The sequence below is a fragment of the Serinus canaria genome, chromosome 14, assembly GCF_022539315.1.
Source record: "Serinus canaria isolate serCan28SL12 chromosome 14, serCan2020, whole genome shotgun sequence".
Lineage (NCBI taxonomy): Eukaryota > Metazoa > Chordata > Aves > Passeriformes > Fringillidae > Serinus > Serinus canaria.
Window position 1 is genome coordinate 7,979,380 of NC_066328.1, and position 23,150 is coordinate 8,002,529.

General features: G+C 42.4%; 1 protein-coding gene across 4 annotated transcripts in view; it reads left to right on the forward strand.

The window, feature by feature from the left end:
• Positions 1 to 23,150, forward strand: part of XYLT1 (xylosyltransferase 1) — a 176,735-nt gene that overhangs the window by 39,488 nt on the left and 114,097 nt on the right. For 2 of the 4 annotated variants that reach the window (XM_050980046.1, XM_050980047.1), the window contains exon 2: positions 4,630 to 4,668. The exons of the other annotated variants lie outside the window; for them this stretch is intronic. In XM_050980046.1, the coding sequence (XP_050836003.1) occupies positions 4,630 to 4,668 (39 nt within the window). The remainder of the gene's footprint in view (positions 1 to 4,629; positions 4,669 to 23,150) is intronic. 4 annotated transcript variants of the gene reach the window in all.

The window sequence follows — 23,150 nt, forward strand, 5'->3', positions numbered from 1 at the left end:
TTTTTGTTTCTGTGAATGTACAAAGGTTTTGAGCCACATTCAAGTGTAGGATAAAAACCACAGGCTGGCAGGCTAACAAACCTCTGGATCATAAAATGAGTCAGCAGAAGAGACAGTGTGACAGTGCCCTGGGATAGCTGTAATCCTCAACTGCAAATTGTACAAACAGCACTGCCCACGCAGGGAGCTCCTGTTCCATGGTCCTGCCTTGCAGGCTGCAGAGCAATTGGAGAGAACATGTGATATGTCACTTTTAGGTGAAAATACAATGTATTTTTGTCTGAACCTGTGGTCTCAGAGGAAGAAGTGTTTGGTGTTGGTGCAGGCATTTGTTACTGCCACTTGCCTTCTTATCCTGTCCTAACTGCTGGTTCTTCCTTAGTATCCTCCTGCTCCTGCCTTTGCTGGCCACCTCTCCTGCACCAGCACAGCTCTCTTTGCCTAGTGGCATGAGCTGACTGAAAGAACTGATTCAGTTGTAAAGTGACATAGAACAAATCAATAAAACTGAAAAAGAACTTTACAAGTCAGTTCTCCTGTGTCTCTCAGGGTCCAGCTGCACAAAACCTGGAAAACCTGCTGCAGTGCAGGTTCTGGGGTGAGAGCACCTGTGACTGGTGCTGCTGCTGGGGGCTGTTGCCTTGTGCCAAGCCATACACAGATCCATGCTGCCTCCAGGGATTGACAGGAGTGACTAGAAATGAGTGAAAATTGCTCATCAAGTGTAAAAAAGTCCTTTGAAGTTTCTGCCTCACTCACCAAAGCTGAACAGAGCTGCACTGGCACCAAAGGTGAGCAGTCCAGAAGAGATGGGAGGGGCAGTGAGCAGGAGGTTTGGCTGCAGGAACAGGTCCAGTGCAGCCAGCAGCACTTGGAGTCTGTGCCCTGGGCTCTCCTGCAGTCAGGCTGAGGTCATGTGTGATTAGAAGATGGAGTCACCACAGTCAAACCTGGTGTCTCTTGAAACTGCTGGAAAAACATCTTTTGTGGCATGGGGGAGAGGCATGTCTTGTGGTCAAGGCCCTAGACTTTGCAGGTTTCTCTCATATTTCCCATGTGACTTTGGAATATTTGGTTTATTTGTCTGTACCTCAGTTCTTCCAACCCTTCCTATCCTTTAGTTTTGTTTTGGAAAAGTTGCAAAGTATTTGAAGAGATGTCTGTTTCCTTTATGGGAATGAGACATTAACCCATGAAGAAAGACACGGTGGCCAGAGCTGAGTTGCTGTTCTCAGTGTCAAACCCCAGAGCTGAGTTGCTGTTCTCAGTGTCACCTTTCAATGGTAAACAGAGTCTTACCCTGATCAGTCCTTAGAGGTGATCAATGTGTCAGGCTGTTTATACAGCACTGTCATAATGTTTACACTCCAATCCCACTACAGATTTCATTTGATCACAAGCACTGGAGATTAATGATTCACAGCACTTGAAAAATGGCAGTCTGAAATTTCAGATGGGATGATTGCTGTTGTCCCTGGGGTTCAGTTATCACAGCTCTTGTGGTTCTGTGTCAGGCTGCTGAAACCTGCTAGAATTAAAGTGGAACATACACAGACCAACCAAAACTTTGCCTGGAATGGTGTCAGTTATTCTGCTTCTTTTTCCTGAGTGCTTCTGTGTGATAATTTTCTCTCTTGCCTTTTATTAGCAATTTATAATCAATGAGGGCAGGCAGGTTGGACAAAGCAAAGAGGTTGTATCTTTAAAAAAAGTGTGTGGGCTCATCCCTCACATGTGGGCTATTCCTGGGCACATGGTCATCAGGCCATGCACAGGAGCTGGAGGAGAGCTCTGGGATTTACAAAATATGGCATTTATTTGGCACTAGTGATAGGCAGATGATTTTAAGAACATGCCTCTTCCTGCAATAGGAGTGAAAGTCTTTCTGACTTTGGGTTTGAATTTTAAAACTATCTTTTGCTGTTGAAAATCAAATTTGACTGTATTTATGTCCTCCCACCCTCTCCATCCTCCTCAGTTTCCTTATTCCTTATTATTCCTCAATTTCCTTATTATTCCTTATCATTTTCTTGCTTCAAGAGGCAAGTTGGGATGTATTCTCTGCAGTTGTGTTTTGGGGACCCTCAGGCTGGCTCCAAGAGCTGTCCTGAGTGTACCTGTAACTGCACAGGTGGAGTGGGCAGCTGGGAACAGGATAAAAGAAAACACCTCTGTGAGGGCAGAGGGGGAATCCAGAGACAGCCCAGCCACGTCCCTTTGTTCCACAGTCAGTGGAGTGCAGGCTGAGAGGCAGCAATGTTGTACATTGAACTGCAGTTGGGAGAAAGGTCTGGGTTTTTCTCCATCACCAACTCTAGCAATTGTGCAAAAAAGTGTGAGCTGGGCAAGGAGTTAACCTGGGTTGTTCATACTTTTGCCCATAAAAGTCAAGCTTCCGGGTTTTTTTCCTCAGATAATTTGTAAGTGAATGTGACATTTGAGTGTTTGTTCGAATGATGGAGCAAAACAATCCCCCTTGCAATGCTGCACAATGGTGACTGCACAAGTGAATACCACTCACCACAGCCAAATGGGGGGAAATAAACAGGAAAAACTGTAGATCACAGGCACGGTGAAATAATGCCATTCAAAACCTGGTTTATATTTACAGCTTTCATTGGCCAGGAAGCTTTGGAAATTAGTAATTAACATAAGAAATCCGTTCTGTTCAGGAAATATTGGACTGAGTTTGTCTAGCTTCTAAATAGTCTGAAGCCTTATCTCTTACAGGAATCCCCTGATCTTTCCAGGATGTTTTATACATACAGTAGCTACTTCCTGTTATGGAAATATTGTCATTTGGAAGTGAACAGTGCATGTTGAAAAAGCTTTTGTCTGTAGTCAAATTGGCACCGACTGAGAAAATCCAGATGATCTCCCAAAGGGGAGCCTGTGCAGCTGAGCTGTGCTTTGTTACAGCAGCATTTTGCTTTTTGTATTTAAACACACTTTGTATTCTGGCTGCCCCACACACCTGCTAGTGTTGTGATCCTCCTGTTATGATACAAATGTGAGTGGCACAATGGAGGACAGTGTTGTGACCAAACTAGCATTGCTTTAGAGTCCAGCTGCAAAATGGATGAGTTTATCCCAGCTGAGTCGATGTGAGTGTTGCCATCATTTGTTTTAGAGTAAGGCAGTCCAAGGACAAGAGTCCTCTCACCTCATGGCTCACCTTCAGATGATTTCTTTCCTCCTCTGGCTTAGCTGATGACATGATATTTGAATTTCATTGAGGTTTCTCAGTTTCCTTCCACTCTTGGGGTCATTTGGCCAGTTGTCAGATAATATCTACTACATCTGTGTCATAATGGTGCTCTGGTGTTAAATGTAGCCTTTCATCAGCCTGTTCTGAGCAGTGTGACAGAGGCAATCATGGCCTTTTTCACCTGTGCACACTGTGCTGCCTGACCCATGGCTTGCTGAGTGGAGGAAAGGTGTGTCAAGGCTTTCAAGGCTAATTTCCTCCTTTAAGTTTTTTTCCTGGGTTGATAGCTTGTTTTTTCTTTAGTATATTTATACTGATTGTTAAAAGCTGCTTTATAGGCATAATTAAAAGTAAAATGAATATGTAGTTTTTTGGAGGAAGCCCACTTTTTTTTTCCCCCATTCTGTTCTGTGATTTAGCCAAAGTGAGAATCACAATGGCTCCAAATTCAAAATTAGTCTCAGGAGCCTGATAATCTGATAGACAAGAATTTTCTAAACTTAAAGTGTCTAATTGAGACAGATGTGATGGGTTTAAAGGAGCACCATTGACCTGGTTCTGCTCTGTTAGGCTTTCCCATTAAACAGGATGTGGAGAGCAAGACCTTGCAGAGTAATACCTGGACCAGCAGCACTGAGGTTATAAATGTTCCTTATACTTTAAAGGATGTGCTTTTAAAGATTTTGCTTGAGTGCTAATCCCAGAACACTAATGATGGAGTTTCCTACAGGGATGTTATCTCTTGCTAACCTTTTAATTAACAGGCTAAATAGATGATTTTGTGCTTTTGTGTTTAGCAGTTCTTTAATGAGGTTTGAATCCTCTGGCCAGGCTAAGCTAAGAGTTCAGATTTTGACACCAAGGAAGGTGCCAACTGCAAAAAATGTACAGTGCACTTGTATCATAATGTGCAGAACTGGAGAGAAGCTTTAATTAGGAAGTAATGTAATGGAAAACAAAATAACCACAGCTAACTGCAGCTGTTGAGAAGAAAAATTTTGCCAAGGATATGGCCAACCCTTTCACCATCAAGTCTTGATCAACTTTCTGTAAAGGTCTTAATGCCTTGAAATGACAGGAGCACCAGTCAAATATTAGTCTGATCTCAAACCAGTCAGCTGTAATCGAGGAATTGTAAAAGAGCATCAAATCAAAGATGTGAGGGCCTGCACATGGCCCTCTGGTATATTCCTGTTGCTGCAACATTTTTTGCTCATCCAAATAGTGTAGAGATTCTGTAAGTTCTGTGTGATTTCCAGATGTGTGGAAAAGTGGTAAACCTTAAAATAAAAAAATAATCCTGCATCCTTCTTCAAACAGGTGTGTTTGTTCCTGATATCACTTTGGACCAATAACAGCTCAGAACACCTTCTTTTCCACTATTGCAGAGTAATGGCTGTTTCTGTCTGCTCTCTTTGTAGATTGAACCTCCTAGTCCCTACACCAGCTTGGAGACTCAGGTTAGTACCACCCCCAACCCCACTTCTTTCTGACAAGAGATTCTCTGAAGGAGAGGGCTGGGCTGGTGTTGCCCACCAGCTTTGTGGTGTTTACTGCTGGGGGTGTCCCTGGAGAGGGGGCAGGTGTAGCAGTAGCTCCTGACAGGACTGACTGGCAAGGAGAGAAGCAGCTTCCTGAGAGGAAGCAGCAGGTGCAGGTGGTGAGAAAGGACCTGGTGTGAAGCTGGGCAGCAGCAGAATTGACTTGGATGTGTTGGAAGAGAGGACACAGTCCTCAAGGCAGAGTGAGCATCCGTTTATGGTGTTCTCATTTATTTTAGTGTATTCTGCTTCCCAGCCTTTTTCCAATTCTTGCTGCTGGTGTTGCTCTCAAACACTTGTGCTGCTGATTTTTTCTTTAGACATTACAATGAAAGGTAATGAATCTGTGGAGCTGCCTGCCACCAGAAGGTCAAAGTGACAGAAGGGATTTTACAAAGTCACTGATGCTTTGATTTGTGTTTTCTAACAAGGCAGCATCATTGATTTCCATTCTTGCTGATCTTTGGGAGACAGCAAGGGCTATGGAACTTGCATACTGAAGATCAGTGTTTATTCAGAACACATTTCCAATGCCCCTGACTGACTGCATAAATATTTCTACCTTTGTCTTCTGCTGGCCTTTCTCTGAGAAAGCTTTTGACTGTTTTGTTATTTGTTTCAACAAGCCTACTACATCTATTTTATGGACCTCACTTCAGAGCCAAGTCCTTGTGAGTCAGAACTGGCAAGGGAGGATCACACAGAATTTGTTAAACACAGTGGCATTAGAAAGTGGTATCAAAACACAGTTGTATGTACTTTATTACACATCTGTGCATGCTGTTAAACTAGAAATATACAGTAATAATGAAGACTTACAATATTACTGACTTGAAATAGTGTAAGAACAAGTTTGTGTTAGTGAAGGTGCTAGGGGAGAATGCACATGTGAATATGAGCAAGAGGACTTTCCATTTGGAGGAGAAGGAAGTGGCAAGATCATCAGCTCCAGCTGGTGGAATGCTCCAGCTGCTATGAATTATGGCTGAGGGGGTGCCTTCAGCCCCAATAGACCTGCTCTTTACCCTGCCCTGCCAGCCTGCATCCTTTCTGACCTGCATGGCATTCCCTCTGCTGGCCCATTAGCTCCTTGCTAAGGCTTCCAGCAAGACTGCCAGTCCCAAAGTTTCTGTATTTTCAAGGGACCTTAATATTTTTGTGGTCAGGGAAGGCAGAGATGCATTATTTAATTAATAATAAAGGTAGAAATTAAGTATATCCTCTTATGTATTAGTATTTCTGTCAGTGTTACTGAAAGCCACATTTGCTTCTGAAGCTATTTTCTGTAGAAATCTGATTTCTTCTGATGTTGAAATAGATGAGAGTCAAAACTTCTTACAGGCAATGCAGTTGTGTCCCAAAGTGTTGTAAACTGGGGGCTGCTTACATGCAGGAGCTGAGAGCAGAAGGTGTCCTGGAGTGGGGAGGGAGAGGCAGAAGTACATCTGGAGAACCTTCTCAGCTGAAGGTCAGGGTGCAACTTTGGTTTCTAGGGATGTGTTTCTCTTTACCTGAAGTGGTCAAAAACATTCAGATTAACAGTGGAAGCTGATGGTTTACATCCTTACTAAGAAATTAGCAGTCTTAGCTGCAAGTGTCTGTTTTCTCTGCTGTGAAAAAGCACTTTGAGAAGAATAACATCAGCAGCTTTAATGTTTTACAGACTTGAACAGGATGTTAGCTCCTATGGTTAGTAAAGAGTCTCCACATTTGCAGAAGTTTCCTGCATGCTTTATCCTCCTCTTTTTCTTTGGGGGCAGATGGGAGCAGAGCATTGCACTGCATTCATTTGAGTAGGCTGGTGAGCAGCTTCTCTGCTGGGTGGTTTTCTGCACAATCTTGGCATGAATCAGCTCATTTGAGAGTTTTTCTCCACTGCCTTCTGGTTTCCTGTCTCGCCTTGGTTTGGTTGGTATTTTGAATGTTGACATTTCCAACCCATGCTGTGTTCTGGAGGCCTTCTCATGAATTTTTCATATAATTTCCCCTCCTTTCCCTGGTCTTTCAATCAGCCATGCAGCTGTTGAAAATTTCACAGGTATGACTGCAAGTGGCCTTCTGAAGAGAGAGTGGGTACTCTTCCAGTGTGCTCAGCTTCAGCAGATCTCTTTGGACTCTCATATAAAGACATATTTTGGTTTGTGTGCAAATGAAGAGAGGGAAGTATTGACTTGAGAGCTAAGCAAGTGTTCTCCCTGATATTTTTCCAAGAAAAAGAAGCACAATTCCCTCATGTTCTCTCTTTTGGAGGCTTATCAAAGCAGTTTGTTCAAATTGGACCAGCCAAATCACACTTCTTGTAGTTATCAAATAGTATAGTGGGGATCAGTGTGATTCACTTATACCTACCTGTGCTGGGACAGTGTGTCACAACTTGATACAGTCAGGTAAGTTTCTATTCTTCCTGGTTTCATTGTCTTTTCCCCAAGTGTGATTATATAGCTCACAAACAACTATTCTTTAGCTTTTCTCATGTTAAATGGGGTGTAAAAAGCTTGAATCACGTAATTTATAAATTTGGTGCAACAGATTAACAACTATTTAATCATTGATGTTCAAGGGAGTGGCAGATTTATTTGCAGCGTGTTGCAGATGATTCTCATCCAGGGTAAAACCCAGAAACTTGGTCTTAATTGGAAAAAAAAAAAAACATTTAAAAACAAGCCTCCCATTTCCTATCTCTAAATCTCACTGTGGGCTAATGCCAAATCCAGATACCCCTGAGGTGTTTGATAAGGTCACCTCGGGATTCTTTTGGAGGGCTCAGGCTTGTTTGCCTGCACTATGACACAAAGAGAAACTGAGCAAACTCTGGGATGAAGCAAACAAAAAGAGAATGAAAGCTGTTTTCACCAGCTTAGATGTTTATACCTTACATCTGAAGCAGCTGTGACTGTTTGTGATTCCTTTTCTCCTGATTTCAGAAGTTATCTCCATTAATGAGATTGTGGCTGTTTCCATTTTGCACTTCCCATCCTCCATTTCACAGCAATAGCAGGAGCCAAATGGGACAGCTTTAGCAGCAGGTAGCCCAGAGATACATTTTGGGCTGGTTTCCATTCCCTTGGAGCAGTGGAGTTTGTGACTGTCTTTGGGTTACAGGGGTGGTCGTTGCTGTCCTTCCAAAGCTGGGGCTTTGTGCCTGTTCCCTGCAAGGCTGGCTGGTACAGGAGCATGGAATGTCGTACCTGGCAGAGGGAAAGGGCTCTGTGCAGCAGAGGGATGATAATCAGTGCAGTTGTGGCAGCTCTTACCTCTGCCCTCACCTGTGTGAGTGAACCTTGCCCTGTGCTGGCCTCAGCCTGGCTGTGCCCAGTGGGAGCTGCTCTCTGAGGGTGCTGGGCTAAGCCTGCAGCAGGCAGATGTGTATCCTCGTGGCTGGCTGGGATGTGGTTGGTTTTGTGTCTCTTGGAACTACTTTGAGTTTTAGTGTTACCTCATCTGTTAGAAACCTGGGGATTTTTTTTTCAGTTTAAGTAAATATTAGTGAAAAAATCCCATTAATCCAGGAAGCTTGGAGCCTGTAGGAAAAAAATATCTTGCAGTTTTTGTGACAAGATAATTGTGATGGGTAACACCACAAGCATGGAGTCTTTAGTAAAATCCTGTTGTGAAGATAAAGGAAACTTCCAGGGTAATTGCTTTTCAGAAATGCAGATAAATATTTTTCTTCCAAAGCATTAGTTTGGGGGCTGAGGAGGGATCTATGCCAGTTCATGATGTGCCAAGGCAAGTAAAGAGCTGACCTGTCTAAGGGGACATGTCTGCTGGGGAAAATTCTGCAATTTCTGGTGGTGACTATGCACACAGTAATTGAAGATTTTGCACTCAGCTGTCAAAGTGAAGAGGAAACAGCATGTTTTTCTTCCTGCTGAGGAGCATGAAAATACAAGTAGAATTCATGAGCTTCCCTCTGAAATCTTCATAAAGCAGTCCCCATAGAAGCATCCACTGCAATCAAATTGCTGAGCTGCTGTTCTCTAATAATCAGATACACTGATTTTGGCAAAGATAAGCCCAGAAACACAGGGGCTAGAAATGTCCTCATTGTGCAATCACACAGGAAAGGTTTAGGTATTTTAAGGGGAATACATCTTCAAATGTATCTGCTGAGTGTGTCCCTTTTGGGTACAGGTGGAAAATTGCCTGCAGCATCAACTGGGTATTATTTGCACTGAAGATACTGAGGTACAATCTCATTCAGTATTTTGGGAGGTTTTAAATTCTCCTACACACACTGTGTAACTTTTGTACCTACAATCCTTGTATGGGATTCAGCCATGGACACAGAATGGAAGCTCTTAAAGGCTTTGAACTTGCCCACTGTGAACAAACTGGGAAGTACAACCTTCTTCCAATGCTGGGAAGCTTGAACTTTATATGAAACCTCTTTTAAAAATCAAGTAAAAAAAAAAAAAAAAGGCTTGCATAAAGCTTTCTAATTTATGTAAGGAAAAAAAGCACCTGTCAGCTCACAGTGACCTGGGTGCTTGTAATAATGTAATTCCTTTCTCTTGTTCTTTGCAGGCTGTTTGATATTTTCAGCATGTGTTCAGTCTGCTTGGAGATTGTAAAAGCTGTCCCATGGACAGGGCTGAGAATGAAATCTCCTCTGTGAGAGCTGCAGCCTGGGCAAAGTTCCCAGAGCCAGCACATGCAGAAGGAAATTTCTGTGATGGACAGGAGGGTATTTTCTACTCTTACCTGAACTCTGCAGCCACAGCTTGCTATGCATCCCTGCTCTTATTTAATTAAGCCTGAACTACAGCTTGTATTCTCTGCATGTCAGCTCTGGGTTGGATTTCTTTTTGTTCCCAAAAGCATTCCTGAGCTGTCCAGTGGCTTGTCTGCCCCTTCTGTGTGCTTATTTGATAAAACACACTTGTCTTTTCTTTAAATGGGCAAACTTTAATTGTCCCTAAGCCCATTCAAGTGTGATGAAGCTTCAGGAACATGAGGTGTTCTCATGCAGTTGTCTTTAATTATGAGTATTTTTAGCAGTCCACCTACCAAAGCCTTATGCTTCCAAGGTATGATTTTAAAAAATTAGGGAAATTGTGATATTTCCCAGCAGTACCCATTTAATTTGTACTGCATTCAAAATGCTTAGCAGCAACAGCTAAGCTTGGTGAAGGAAAGAAAATTGGGTTCTGTGCTTGCCTGTTTCTATTGTATAGGGCAGATTGGCAAAAGGGAAGATATACAAATTATAAAGTATCTAAATTATAATTAATTGTAATTATTAATTATAATCAGTTTCTCTCAGAACCAAATGTGTCATTCTGATGCTGTTTCTGCTGCACTGTAGAGCATTCTGTGCTGTTACACCCTGCACTTCAAATGACATCACAGAACAGGAAAAATCATGATTTTTTTCAGAATAGTGGTTTTGGAAATAAAACATAAAATATGAATATGTGATAGTATCAGGTCTGGCTAATTGCTTAAATGAAGCTCTAAGGCACATCTTTGCTCATAACAAATAGACAGTTGTACTAACAAAAATATTTGGAGACTAATTAAATGCTTGGGTATCTGTTTCATTCTTTGAGTGGAACAAATGTAGAAGTTGTTCTGATAAATATAACTAGAAAGAAATAAATACTTCATATCTCACTGATGGCAAATACAAAATTTATTTGTGACAGTTGCAATGTTGATGTGAAGGTTGTAAAGGATTTTAGTGCTGATTCCTTTTCCCTGCATATCACTTGCTGTCAGAACATCAAAACAAGAACTCCCCTGTTATTTTCCACTCGTGTGCTGGGTGGGTCCCCTTCATCCCCTGCTAGGCTGACACTGCAGAGCCTGCTGAGTCACAAGCACCCAGTGAGCACTGAGGAAGGTGTGGGTTGACTTGCCAGGGTGAAGGTTGTGCAGCAGGCAGGACAGAAAGCTCTGTGCTGGTGACCTGGTTCATGTTACCCTCTGTGGGGTGTTTTCTGCACAGCCTTTCTTGAAGGCTATCTAAGATGCATTTTACTCTGGGGTTGGTTTGAAATGATACTGAAACGTGGGGTCTGTTTGTGTTTTATTTCATTTTCTGTAATAGCTACAGCTGAACACAACTGAAAAGGCTTTTGTGATGCTGCTTCCCCCACCCCCCCCCAACTCCTGCAATTTTCCTCAGGTTATGCTGGGAATAGACCTCAGTGGCATAAATAGATTTTGCATAGCAAAGTGATTTAAAGTGTTAATTCCATTATTGGGATGGAGAAGTGCAGCACAGAAAATAAAAATGCACCAGGAATGTCTTCCAAACAATCAGATAATAATTGGATAAATATAGATGTGCACAGCTGTGTTTTACATGCAGCAGTTTCCAGATCTAGTTACAGTAATTTTGTAGCAGGGCAGCTTTGAAGTGGCTGTGCCCACTTCATGTCCCACTCTAGGACTTGTGTCTGTGCCTGTAATTGCCCCTGCCTTGAGTTCTGGAGCTCCCAGGACAGGGAGAACCCACTCCTGGAGCTCTTGCTCCCAGTGCACAGGAGTGGGATGAGTTCTGTGGAAGATTCTTTTGCTCACCTGCCTGGGCTGTTGCACAGATCACACTGGCATTTTTCACATTCACCTTCCTCCTCCTCCTCCTCTGCCTTGTTTTACAGCTCTGTTGAGGTGGCTGTGCAGTCTCTGGAGACTGGCTCACTGTTAGAGCTCCCGAGTATCACTCAAGGAGGAATTAACTGGGCTGTAGGCCCAGTAAAAGTCTATCAGTAGCTGGGAAATCCCACAGAGATACCGAGCTCTGTGTTACCTTCTCCTGTGTTCTGGCTTCTGACTGGGAAAATGACTGCAACTGGATGGGCTGTAGTGCTGAGGCCAAAGTAAGATTTAAAAGAAAAAGACACAAATGTTTGTTTTGCCTTACAGCAGTGTTTATTGCCACAGTTGATGATGATGCTGAGGCAGTTTTCACTCCCAAAGCTGCTCGCTGGACAATTGTGGAAGTGATAAAATTTTTCAGAAAACATGTTTCCATGGGAAATTAAGGATGGAAGCTAATAATCTTTGGTTACTTGAAATATTCCCTGTATTTCCTCTTTAGGAAAAAGAAACAAAAAAATGGTGGGAAATGTGCGGTTCAGTGTCCTTTCCATGACTGAAAATCTTGTGCTGGCCCAGGCCAAACAGGTGATTTTTGCAGTGGAAATGGCATGTCACACATGCACCAGCTACTCCCCCTCCCCTTCAGCACCTTTTTGTGGCATCCCAGTTGTGATGACAGGGACAGCCCTGGCTGTGAACCATCCCCTCCAGTCACACAGGCAGCCTTGCCCTTCTCTATCACTTGTATTTCCAGCCACAGCAAGCCAGGCATTAGATAAGGCTGTAGGAGCTCTTGGAAGCTGTGTCCAGTAATTGACAGAGCATCTGAATTTGAGGCTTGCCTTTCAAAGCTCCAGCCAGAGCCTGCATTACTGCCTGAGCTCAGTGCATTGTGTGTGTGTAGAGAGCTGTCAGCCTCAGAACAGGATTAGCAAAATCTGTCACGCAGCAAAAATACCGAGGTTGTGAGAGTCGTGCCTCTCACACCAGCACAGCCTGGGGCAGAGCCAGAGTGTGCCTCTGGTGTTTGGCATTCACAGCCAAAGCATTGCTTGTATCCTCAGAGCAAAACAAAATCAATCACACCACCCTGCCAGGGTTTCTTCTGCCCCAGAGAGGAGCCCTCTCCTTGGGCTGGGACCACACAACCCCTCTGTGACCACAGCCCAGGGTGTCCTGGCCACACTGCCCTGTGCCCCACAAGTGGCACTGAGACTTTGGAGAGTGCAAGCCATGCTGTTCCTTGCAGGACAGGTCAGTCCCCTGCCCCTTCTTGCAGGACTGTTTTTCTACTTCAAATGTGCTCCTCAACTGGAGGAAAAAATCAGCAGTTTTAAAACTGGGGGAGCCTGTGGTGGTGGCTTCTGTTAGATAGCAAGTGCCAGGGGCTGCCTTTGGTAATGGGCTAGTAATTTGTAAGGCCAAGCTTGAAGTGGAGCTTCCAAGAAAGGTTTTAAAACATTTGTAAACCTGAAATAGTTTTCATCTTGCTGCTTATGGATAATACAATTTATTATACATGTCATTCCATGACTCCACAGGAACCAGAAAGAATTATTATTATTATTTCTTTGTTCCTGTGTATTTTAGCATTTAATTGTGCTTTATCTTATGTAGTAAATGTTACCTACGTTTCTAATTGCTTTTGACTGTCTTCTGATGTTTGCATTTACGTACAGCAAACAAAATATTTTCAATAAATGCTGATAATTAAATAATGAGATTAGAAGAGCAAGCAGTTAGTGTCTATAAAATGACACTAAGTTAATTATTTACAAATTATCTAGATGCTAATTTGGTTGTGGTCTTCAACAGCGTTTGGTTTCTTAGTAAGCAGGAAACAAGCGATGTTTGATCGCTGCTTACAGAGCGCGTCTCTGGCAGCTCAGCTTTGAACTTGTGTTGGCGCTGTTATCACCGTGCTTGCTTGCTGAACGTAGTGTCTTACAAAGGTCAAGCTGTTAGCCTTGGCTAATAGCTGGTTTGTTGGTTTTTTAAGGGCAAAAAAGCAAAAGACACTTTAAATAACAAATGAGGCGCCAAGTCAGCCTTTTGGTAACCTTTTCTCAAGGTGTGCTGGCTGTTCCTTTGCCTATGAAAACAAGAAATGTTGTGCGAATGGGGGTCATTACCTTTTTATTTTAGGCATCAGACTGACATTCTTCACACTCATTGTTTTCTCTTGTTGAATAGCTTTGTGTTTATAGCCCAGCCTTTCAAAACTGACACACATAAAACTGTTAATGTTTTTTTATCTCGTCTTTAAGTTCTGCTGTGGAGCCTAAGTTTAAACATGCACAGGTCCCTGCTCCAGATTTCTTGTGCCACCCAGTGCAGGAGTTCCTTTCTGGCTCTCCTGGTCCTGTGGTGGTTGGGTAGCCTGGCACAGAAAGTGCTGATGATGTGCCAGCGCTGCTCCTGTCAGTGAATTGGTGTTTGTGTGGGAGATTTAGCACACAAAAGCTTGGCCATTCATAAGGAAATTAAATAAAAATGCTGAGCTAAATAAAAGGTCCCTGACAGATGCAGGTGGTGCTGTGCAGGAGGAGCTGCCCCAGTTGCAGCTGGGGAGGTCTGTGTGGTTTCAGTGGGTGCATGTTTGCTGGGTAGAGCTCCTCTGGCTTTCCTGCAGGAAGGCTGCAAATCCCAGCATGGCTCCAGCTGGCCTGAGGCAAACTGATTGACTTGGAAAGCCCAAAAGTTTCAGAGAAGCTAAAGCTCAAATGAAGCTCTTGTCAGGGTTCATGCTCAGCAGTAGTGACCATGAGGAGCTGTGTACAGGAGATGTGTGTGTGAGTAGCTGCAGATTTGATGAAGTGACTGGCCTCCATAGCTGTGACAAACAGGTTTCTGGCATGTATCTGTTTCTTGTGGTGCCAGAGAGTGGACAGTGGTCTGTAGGATGTCCAAAGTCACAGCCTAACACCAAGCAGCTTCTGCAGAGTTGGTGGAGCTGGTGTGGTGCCTGTGAGTCCAGGGATGTGCAGATCTCATTCATGTTAAAGACATTTAGGGATTGTGTCTGGGTATTACTATATTTTAAAATATATTTAATATAAATTTCCCACTGTTCCAGCTTGTACTAAACTTCGGCAGTTTTGGTGAATTGTGGTTCCAGCTTAAAAAAAGCAATTTTTCCTTGCAGACCACGATGCACACACCAGTCTGGGAGCTGTTCCTTTACTGTGCAGTAAAGGACGTTAGTAAAGACCTGGTTTGATTTATTGTTACACAAAGTGCCAGTATTGTGACTGGCAGTAGTGTGATCCATAGGTCTGTGCCACTTCTGACCATTACCTGAAAATTCACCCTGAAGTCCATGCTGTTAAAAGATGAGAGCAGCATTTCAAATTGCATTTGCTCCAGAGTGAATTGGGAGGCTTTGGCATGGTGCCTAGTTTACACTAAGCTTGCCAGCAAAGGAAGTTAATCAAAAATTGTTGGTCCAAGGTGAATTCTTGCTCTGTTTTAGCTTAAATGACTTTCCACAGTAGACAGTCCTACATCTTCAGCTAATCTGTTCAACTCCAGGAATAGGTTGTGTATTTTCAAAAGCATAATTTCCCTGCAAATGCTCCTGAAACAGCTGTCTGAGCCTCTGTGCTCCATCCAACACCAATCCAAATATTGGCATAATTCAGAAAATGGCATTCATCCATTTGTTGAGTGGGAGAGTGGGCATTGCAGTCAGTCAAAGACCAGTGGTGTCCCAGCTGGTAATTTAAATTTTCATTGAGATCATCAAACCCTCTCCTGCCCCTCACTTCCATCATCTCTGCTGGTCATGAAAATGCAGAATTGGGAAGCTGGGGAAGGTCATCCTGGGAAATTCAAACTATAGAGAGTCAGCAGGGCTTGCCTGTCTTCCAAGGTGTGCTGCCAGACACATGTGCTGTCTGGCAGAGATGCTCTGTTCCCAAAAGAGGCTTTTTTGTTTCTCTAAGTGTCCCTGTTCCGCTTCACATTTTCTTCCCTTGTCACCTCCTGATGTAACTGCTGTGGCTCTGACAGCATATGCTTTTCCTCCTACGTTTCATGTTCTTAATTAGAATTTAACTTTTAGTTTGATGTGTCCCATTTTCTGAATGTTTTTCAAACTGAGATTCCTTATGCCTAATGTCTTGTGTTCCCTCTGTGGCAGTTAACTCTGTTCCAGTAATATTTGCAAATATGCTGCCTGCAGTAGAACACTTTCTTGGTGTCCTTATTTCCATTATTGTCTGCCTTTATGATATTGTGTGTATCTGAATAACTTAAGTATTTTGATGTCTGAAAAAATACAGTGGAGGCTAAATTCTGTCAGTACTATTTGCTTTTTCTATCCAGATTCAAAATTATAGGACTTAGGCTGAAATCAGACTTGTCTTTCTACTTATGAAACTGTTGTTTTTGCTAGATATTTTGAAATCTTGAATAACTGTATGTTTCCACAAGAGAAAGTAATTTGCAGAGCTGAGTAATAGCTCTTACTCAGTAAAACACAAGACTTGCAAGTCAGGCAGTTGCATTAATGTGAATGCTCACTTGCTTTGGATTGAAGGTGCTGTTTAAGTGTTTCCCCAAGTCTGGGCCCTGATGCAAAAATATTTGCTTATAATTTCAGTGAGTTGCCTTTTGCTGTCTTAATAGGCTTTTAAATTATTTATTGGCAGTGATGCTGAAAGGAGGTGAATTTCCAGGATGTGTGCACTTGCAGTCAACAAATGTGAACAACTGCATTTAAAATGCCTGCTTCAGCATTCAATAGGAGAGAAGGATCCATTAGGCTGGTCACAATCACAGGAGTGCAATGCTGTGCAAAGACAGAGTAAAATTCCTAAAAATGCTGAAGGGTGTTTGCCAGAGTGCTTGAAGGCATCCAGCTGTCCTTGCCTGTGAGTGAGAGTCCCATGGAGCTGAGCAGGAAAAGCTTTTCTTGGCAGTTGTAGGGTTTAGAGATCTGGGGTGGTTTTTCACTTCAAAACAAAACCATGTCTTTTGATATTTTCATAAAAGGTGAGCAGAAGATACTCCTTAAGCCCAGTGCTGTGTTGTGCATGCACATACCAGAGAGGTCCTACAGGCTCAGGGGTTTGCCCTGCTGCTGAGCAGGAGAGAATTATGGCAGTCACCAGGTAATACGGATCCCACAAGTCTTTTCTTTACCAGTGTTTGGAGCACAGTGGAAATGCTGTTGAGAAGTAGCATGTGTACTGCAAACTCCTGCTCTTAAACATTCACGTAGCCCTCCAGAGAAATTCCTTGTTAAAAAAGGAGAGATTGGAGCAGGAATTTTATTTTCTCAGTCTCCCAGTTGTCATATTTTTCTGCTAAACCTCAGCCATGCAGTAGCCAAGACAGAAAGTCTGCCCCAGCCTGAGCAGTACCAGAAATGCCCATTTCACTGGGGGCCTGAGCTCAGGCTGGTACCTCTGGAAATGGAAGTGCCAGGTACTGTGACCAACAGCCAGAGGCAGTGTCTTACATTGCAGCTTTAATTAAAGCATCTCAGGGAATTTGCATCGTCTAAACATTATAATGCTCAGCAGGAACTTTGAGTCAAAGCCAAAGGATAATAAGAATTAAACCACATTTCACCCATGTACATTACAAGGATTTATATTCTTGCTGGCACTGAATAATGCATTACTGTGGTGTCATAACTGGTGTTACATATGACCTTATAAAATGCTGTGATCCTTTCAAGCATTTATTATTAAATAAAAAACAAAGTATTTTTTTTCCCAGCTATCCCACTTTCATGGTTTTTTCAAGTTTAAAACAGGTTTTGGAACATAGCCTAGAAAGAACAATTACACTAGCATCATTATTTTTAGGAAAATTTGCATAGCTTGCTTTTACACAGGTATATAAAGACATAATGGTACTAGATGGAGAAGGATAGCTGTAAAGTGCTTTGCTTTTCTTTGCCAAAATTTCATTTAAGCATAAGATATCATCTCAGGGATTGAGAACAAACTTGTAATTTCAGAGAAAAATATGAAAGCTACTTCTCCAGTATAAACTTATTTTATGTGTTACCAGAGACTAACAAAAGTAGTAGGAAATAACAAATAGCATAAAATAAAGAGTATCTCATGTCCCTGTAATAACGCACATGTGAATCTAAGCAAGAAAGTGGACAAAAAGGAATCAGCACAGTCCTTATCAGTCACTCTTTGATCAGGTGGAGGAGAAACCTTCAAGACCACACTGCAAGTTGCCAGCCAGGCCACTTAAATTTCTTTATTTGGCTTTTTTGGTTCTTCTCCCCTGTTACTGGTGTTCAGCAGCCACTTCTCCTTGCAGCCCTTTGTTAGGGTGATGTTGTCTTTTATGACTCGCTGGCATTGATTTCTAGGCAGTCCAAGCTGCTAAAGTTATTTATGAAGTTTGTCTTAGGTAAATAAGGTTAATGAAATGGAGGGGAATCCCAAAATTACTCTGTCTGAGATAATGAAGAGAATAAAAGGTGGCAGTTCAGGCTGACTCGGGGTGAAATAGATGAGAAGCTTCAGTGGAATCTTGGAAGTCTCCAGAGTTTAGGTTCTAAAAATCCTCTGTGAGCTTTGAAATGTCACCAAATGTGGAAACCCAGGGCACCAGGAATATTTCTCTGTCTGCTCTGCGGTGCCCTGACCCCCAGGGGAGCAGTGACTTTGACCCTCAGTCACGGAGAAAGTTTCCTAGACTTCAAGTTTCCTAGACTTCAAGAGTCTTGGGATTTTTAGTATCTTGTGGATGGAAGCAAGATGGAGGGCACAGGGTGTCATCCTGGGTTTCTTCTTCATGCTGCTTCTTCCTTCTTCTCCATGGGTTTGGGTGGCATTTTGTAATTGGGCAGAAAAGTCTGCATTGAGGGCTCTGTGGGATCAGTTATTGGGGTAAAAGGGAAAAGAATCTAGGGGTCAGCTCTTAATTGGACAGTTTAGTCTTAAAAGCCCTTGGAACAAGAGATTGTTGGCCATTTTGTGCCTTCTAATGAAAAGCTGCTGAACTCAAAATAATGAGACTTCTTTGACTGATAAGAAATAATAAACACCTGAGTCTGAACATGAACTACTGTCTCAAGTGCCTTCAATCCAGACCCAGAGAAACCCACAACTGGTACCACCACAACCAAACTCATACACTAAGCTGAGGCAGGGCTGTGGTTGTTCACTGTGTACCTGTCTGCCTCTGCACAGGGAGCTGCCCCTGGGGCAGCAGCGAGCTGCATGGCAGGATCCAGCTGCACCAGGCCAGTTCCCTAGTGGCAGAGGGCAAGGGAGGCCTTGCAGGAGACACTCCCCACTGGTGTTTTCCTGACAAAAGCCAGCCCAGTGTCTGTAACACCTCTGTGCCCAGGCTGGTTGTTTCTTGAGCAGCTGAGCGTTTCCTCTGAAGTACCACTGTGCTAACTGGGCTTTTTCCACAAGGACCTTTAGCATAATTTCATTCTTAATTAACTCTGAGCCAGCCTTCCAAACTGTTCCCATGACATGTGGCTAAAGCAGGACTGCTGTGTAATCTGTGCACCATATGTAGGTAGGTAGAAAAAAAATTTATTTCCCCTTTTGGTCTCTAATTCTTTTCAGTAGCAGATTTTCTGTCCTGTAGCCCAAACTCTCAAATGCTTACCAAAAACTTGAAAGGGCCTTGTCTTAGAAAACTTCCCTCTAGTTCTATGCCTTCCTCTGCATCTGCTGGCATCAGCACCCTGTCCCTTAAGTACTTTGCTTTAGTGCAAGTATTGCAGGTGCCAAGTGCAACCTCCCTGCTTGTTATTATTATTTGTTGCTGTTAAATATATTTACTTAATATATGAAGCTAAAAATAGTTGTGCTTTTGAAGGAAGGTGCTGCTCTTGCTGGTTTACAGGCTCTGTGTAGCTGAGCTGTACCAGTATCAAATTCATATGAGGTTTGCCCAGTTAGTGAAAATGAGTTAATACTGATGTTTCTCCACAGACCTGCATGAATACAAAATTTCTTGGCATTAGCTAAAAAATTTTAACAAGATCCCCTTGTTATTTAACAAAGCACCAAAGCACTAAGTACTTGTCCAGAGAGCACAGTAACAACCTTCAGGCAGATTTTTAAACACCCAAACAGGCTTAAGGCAAGTAATTTGGTATTTTTTGCATTACCTTTCATGTCTTATTCTTAGGGTTTGTTTGTTTTCTTACTGCTCTTGTGTGACTCAAAAGTATACAGGCAAACACTAGCCAAGAGTAAAGGTTATTATTTTTATTATCATTGTAACAAAGTTAAGCTGTCTCTGGGTCACTGCATGTTGAGCCCAGGTGGTGCTGAGACCTGAGCAGGACAAAGGGATGCTCTGATGTCCATGGTGTCTTACAGCAGAGCACCAGATAATCTTGGACAAGGCTTTATTCCACTGAGAGTTCTGCAAGCTTGTCTTGAACTTGTAGCTGTCATGAACCAGCTGCTCTTCAGCACCTCCTCCACCCTCCAGAGTGTCACTGGAAGGGGTTTTAGCCCTGTCTCACTCTTCAGTAACGACCTGAGGTGTCACTGGGTGCAATTCTGCATTTTCCACAGGGGTCTTCCAAATATTTATGCTGGTATTTGATTGAGCTCAGTGGCTTCTAGTGTGATGTTTTGAGCAATGCTGCTTTTGGAAGGGCCATGGATGATTCAAGTGGCTCACCAGGCCCTGCACTGATGAGTGTCCCATGCTCTGTGCCAGAGACAGCGAGCTGGGAAGCAACTGCAGTGCAGAATATATCCAGCTTCAGCTAAATAATTTGTTGTGCACTGTTTCTCTGTTTATGATTCAGTTTAAAGACCCTTTTAAGTGAAATTGGATACACTACAAAGTGTTGGTTTCATGTGTTTTATTTGCAGTTTAATCAGCGTGATCCAGCTGCCAGTGCAGGGGAAACCAGAGCTCGATTTTTAATTATCCCTGCTTTGCCTGAGTTAGGAATTCCCAGTAGTGCTGTCTGAGAAAAGATGCCAAAAACCGCATTGTTCTTTAATTAGCTGTTGTAATTGTTTCAGTCTAATCTCCATGATTAGCAGCAGCATTAAATACAGCAGTAAGAATAGGCCTGCCCTCTTTGTGCTGCCCTAGTAAACACAATATTCTTACTTCTGGTAAGGGACATAATATAAAATCAATTAGAAGCCAACTAGTGTTGATTGGAAAATGATAAAGAGCAGTTACCATGAAGTGCAGATTGCTTTGTAAAGTTGGTTTATAACCATTCTTCTGGGATGGCTTTACTGCCCAGGTCTGGGGAAAACACCAGAATAACAATGTCTTGTAGAGAAGCCTTTGGGGATCTTGCAGAGGCTCTGTCCTGTGTGAAGCTCTGATATAAGCTTGACAATAATCTTTGCTGCCCCTAGGTTTAGTGCCCATCCAGTTTTAAGGAGAAGGTCATTTTTGCCCCTGTGCAGAACAATTACATTGGGGAATATTCTGCAATTGTCCATATCTAACAAAGAGACATGTTTTTAATCTTAAGTTTAGTAGTGAATTTTATTCTGAGGTTCAAAGCTCCTCTGCAGTGGTGAAATTTACTTTGCAAAGAATATTTTTGCACAAGCATATGTGTTAGATCTGTTTCAGAATGGATTATGATACACAGACATGTAAAAATACAGGAGAAGTACTTAATGGCATAGAAGGACAACTCCCATGCCTGCTTTGATGGTGTTGAGCTACCTGCTAAAGTACCAATTATTACTGCAAAGTCCCTAAATACCTGTGTAAATTTGGCTTCAAGTATCAATGAATGTGGCAAAAGTAGGAATAATGCTCTTGGAAAATGCAATTTTAAGTTAGGTCATGCAGTATAAAGTGAGCATTTGTGAGTGTAAAATGAGCACTTCTAGAGGAATGTAATTGCTGTAGTAATGGTTGTAGTCACAGACTGTGGAAATGTGAATATTTTGGCTGGTGCTATGTTTTTGTCAAGTAGTTGATACAACCTTTTATGTCTTCTGCTGACATTTAAGACCCTCTGTGCTCCAGTGTCACCAGCAGAACTGGCAGCATGGGCTCAGGCTTTGGCTGTCAGAGTGCAGGTGTGGCCCAGAGCTGGGAGAGGCTCCTCGGCATACACCCAGCAATGCTCTGGGGCTTGGAGAGTTTCTTCTTGCTTAAGTCCCATGAAGTAAGGTAATGTTATCCTCATTATGAGAGTAGAGAAAGAAGGTTTTGTTGCACCTAAACCCATATTTCCAGAGCCTAAAAAAAAAAAAAATTAAATTTGAAATCAATCCAAACTTGCAGAAACACAACTGTAAATTACAGGTAAGCTGATGAAAGAACAGAAGTGAGCTTATGTCTGCATTGGATTACTCAGTGTGTATCAAAATTACTCTAGTTTGCAAGTATTAAAGATTAACATTTTCTTGTCAATGAAACTGAAAAAAACTGCAATTCTTTTATTAAGTTCTTTGAGGTTGTCTGAAGTGTTTGCCATAAATTTTAGAAGGGTCAGATTAACACTTCTGATGCTTTGTTTGAATAGCACTGCAAAAGAGTTCATCCTGGCTTACAGTAGAAGTCCAGTTCTGTTAAACCACTAAAACATCATATATCTGTCCAATGAGAAAACAACTCAACTAAAGTCTAGGTGTATTTATTAGATTATTCATTGAACGGTACAGTGTTTAAACAACAAAAACTACCTATGCACTCAACTGAGTTGGGAAGCCACTGGGCAAGTGCTCAGTGTTGTGAAGCTGGATATTACTGAAATGGGAAACTGCCCACAGCCAAGTGCTGATTAAACAGGTTTGGCTTTATACAACTCTTATTCTTTCTGCCTGTAATGTACATATGGAAGGAGAGAAGAAAGATGCCATTTTTGTCTCATCAGTTTATCTATAATTTTCCAGTTTAAAGACCTGATTAAAAGTAGAAAGAAGAAATAAGCATATGTGATCCCAGTGACCTCAAAAACACATAACCACATTTGCTCTATCAAGAGCAGTACTTGATAGATTCAATTTAGTGATAATTTCACTCTTTGCTTTGCAGTAACAGCATTAAAATTGATCCACTGAAGTAGGTCTGCACCTGGGAAGGCCTGATGAAAGCTAAATACTACAGAGTGGTAACACAATCTTTCCATATTTTTCATCAATTCTTGTATTTTTTCCAGGGTGGTGCAAAACCTCATCCCATTTAGGAAAAGTGTGTGATTGTCTTTCATGATACTGGTTGGTTTTAGCTATGAATATGATAAGCTCCAACGTGTGTGGCTGTTGCTGTGGTACAGAGGACCATTTCTCCCCCAGATAGCCCCTCTGTCCAGTTAAACTTCACTACCAGCACAATCTACCAGCAGAATTCTGCTGTTGTTTCATTTCATGTAGAGCTTAAACCTGGTAATGAGCCAGAACACAGCTAGGTCTTCTACAATGTAGGCAGCACTGGGACACCTCCTTACACTGGAAGAGATACTGAACACTCTAGGCCAGTTAAGTATTGAAATCAGAAGAATTGAATCAATATAAGATGGAAAAGGCTGGAGAATTAAGTCTGGGTTCTCTGCAAGAAGCAGTTACTGCTTTCCATCAGTCTCAGGAGGAAGCTGAACTAGGCATTAATTGGGTGAACATTTATATGGATGCTGAGGTGTAATCCCATAAAGATTTATTTAAATCAGCATAAATCAGCTGCTGTTAGTGCTTCCACACATAAAACCAGAGGATTTCAGGATAGAGGAATTTTGAGATTGCAGTGAACGTGTGACCTGCTGCACCCCTTGGGTTTCTTGTGGGTGATTTCTGGCAGTGTGTTGGAACCAGCAACTGAGACAGGCCTTGTGGGATCAGGATGTCTTCCCACCAGCTCTGTAATCACAGTAAATGGAACCAACTCTTTTGTTTTACTACTTCTGACAGTACATT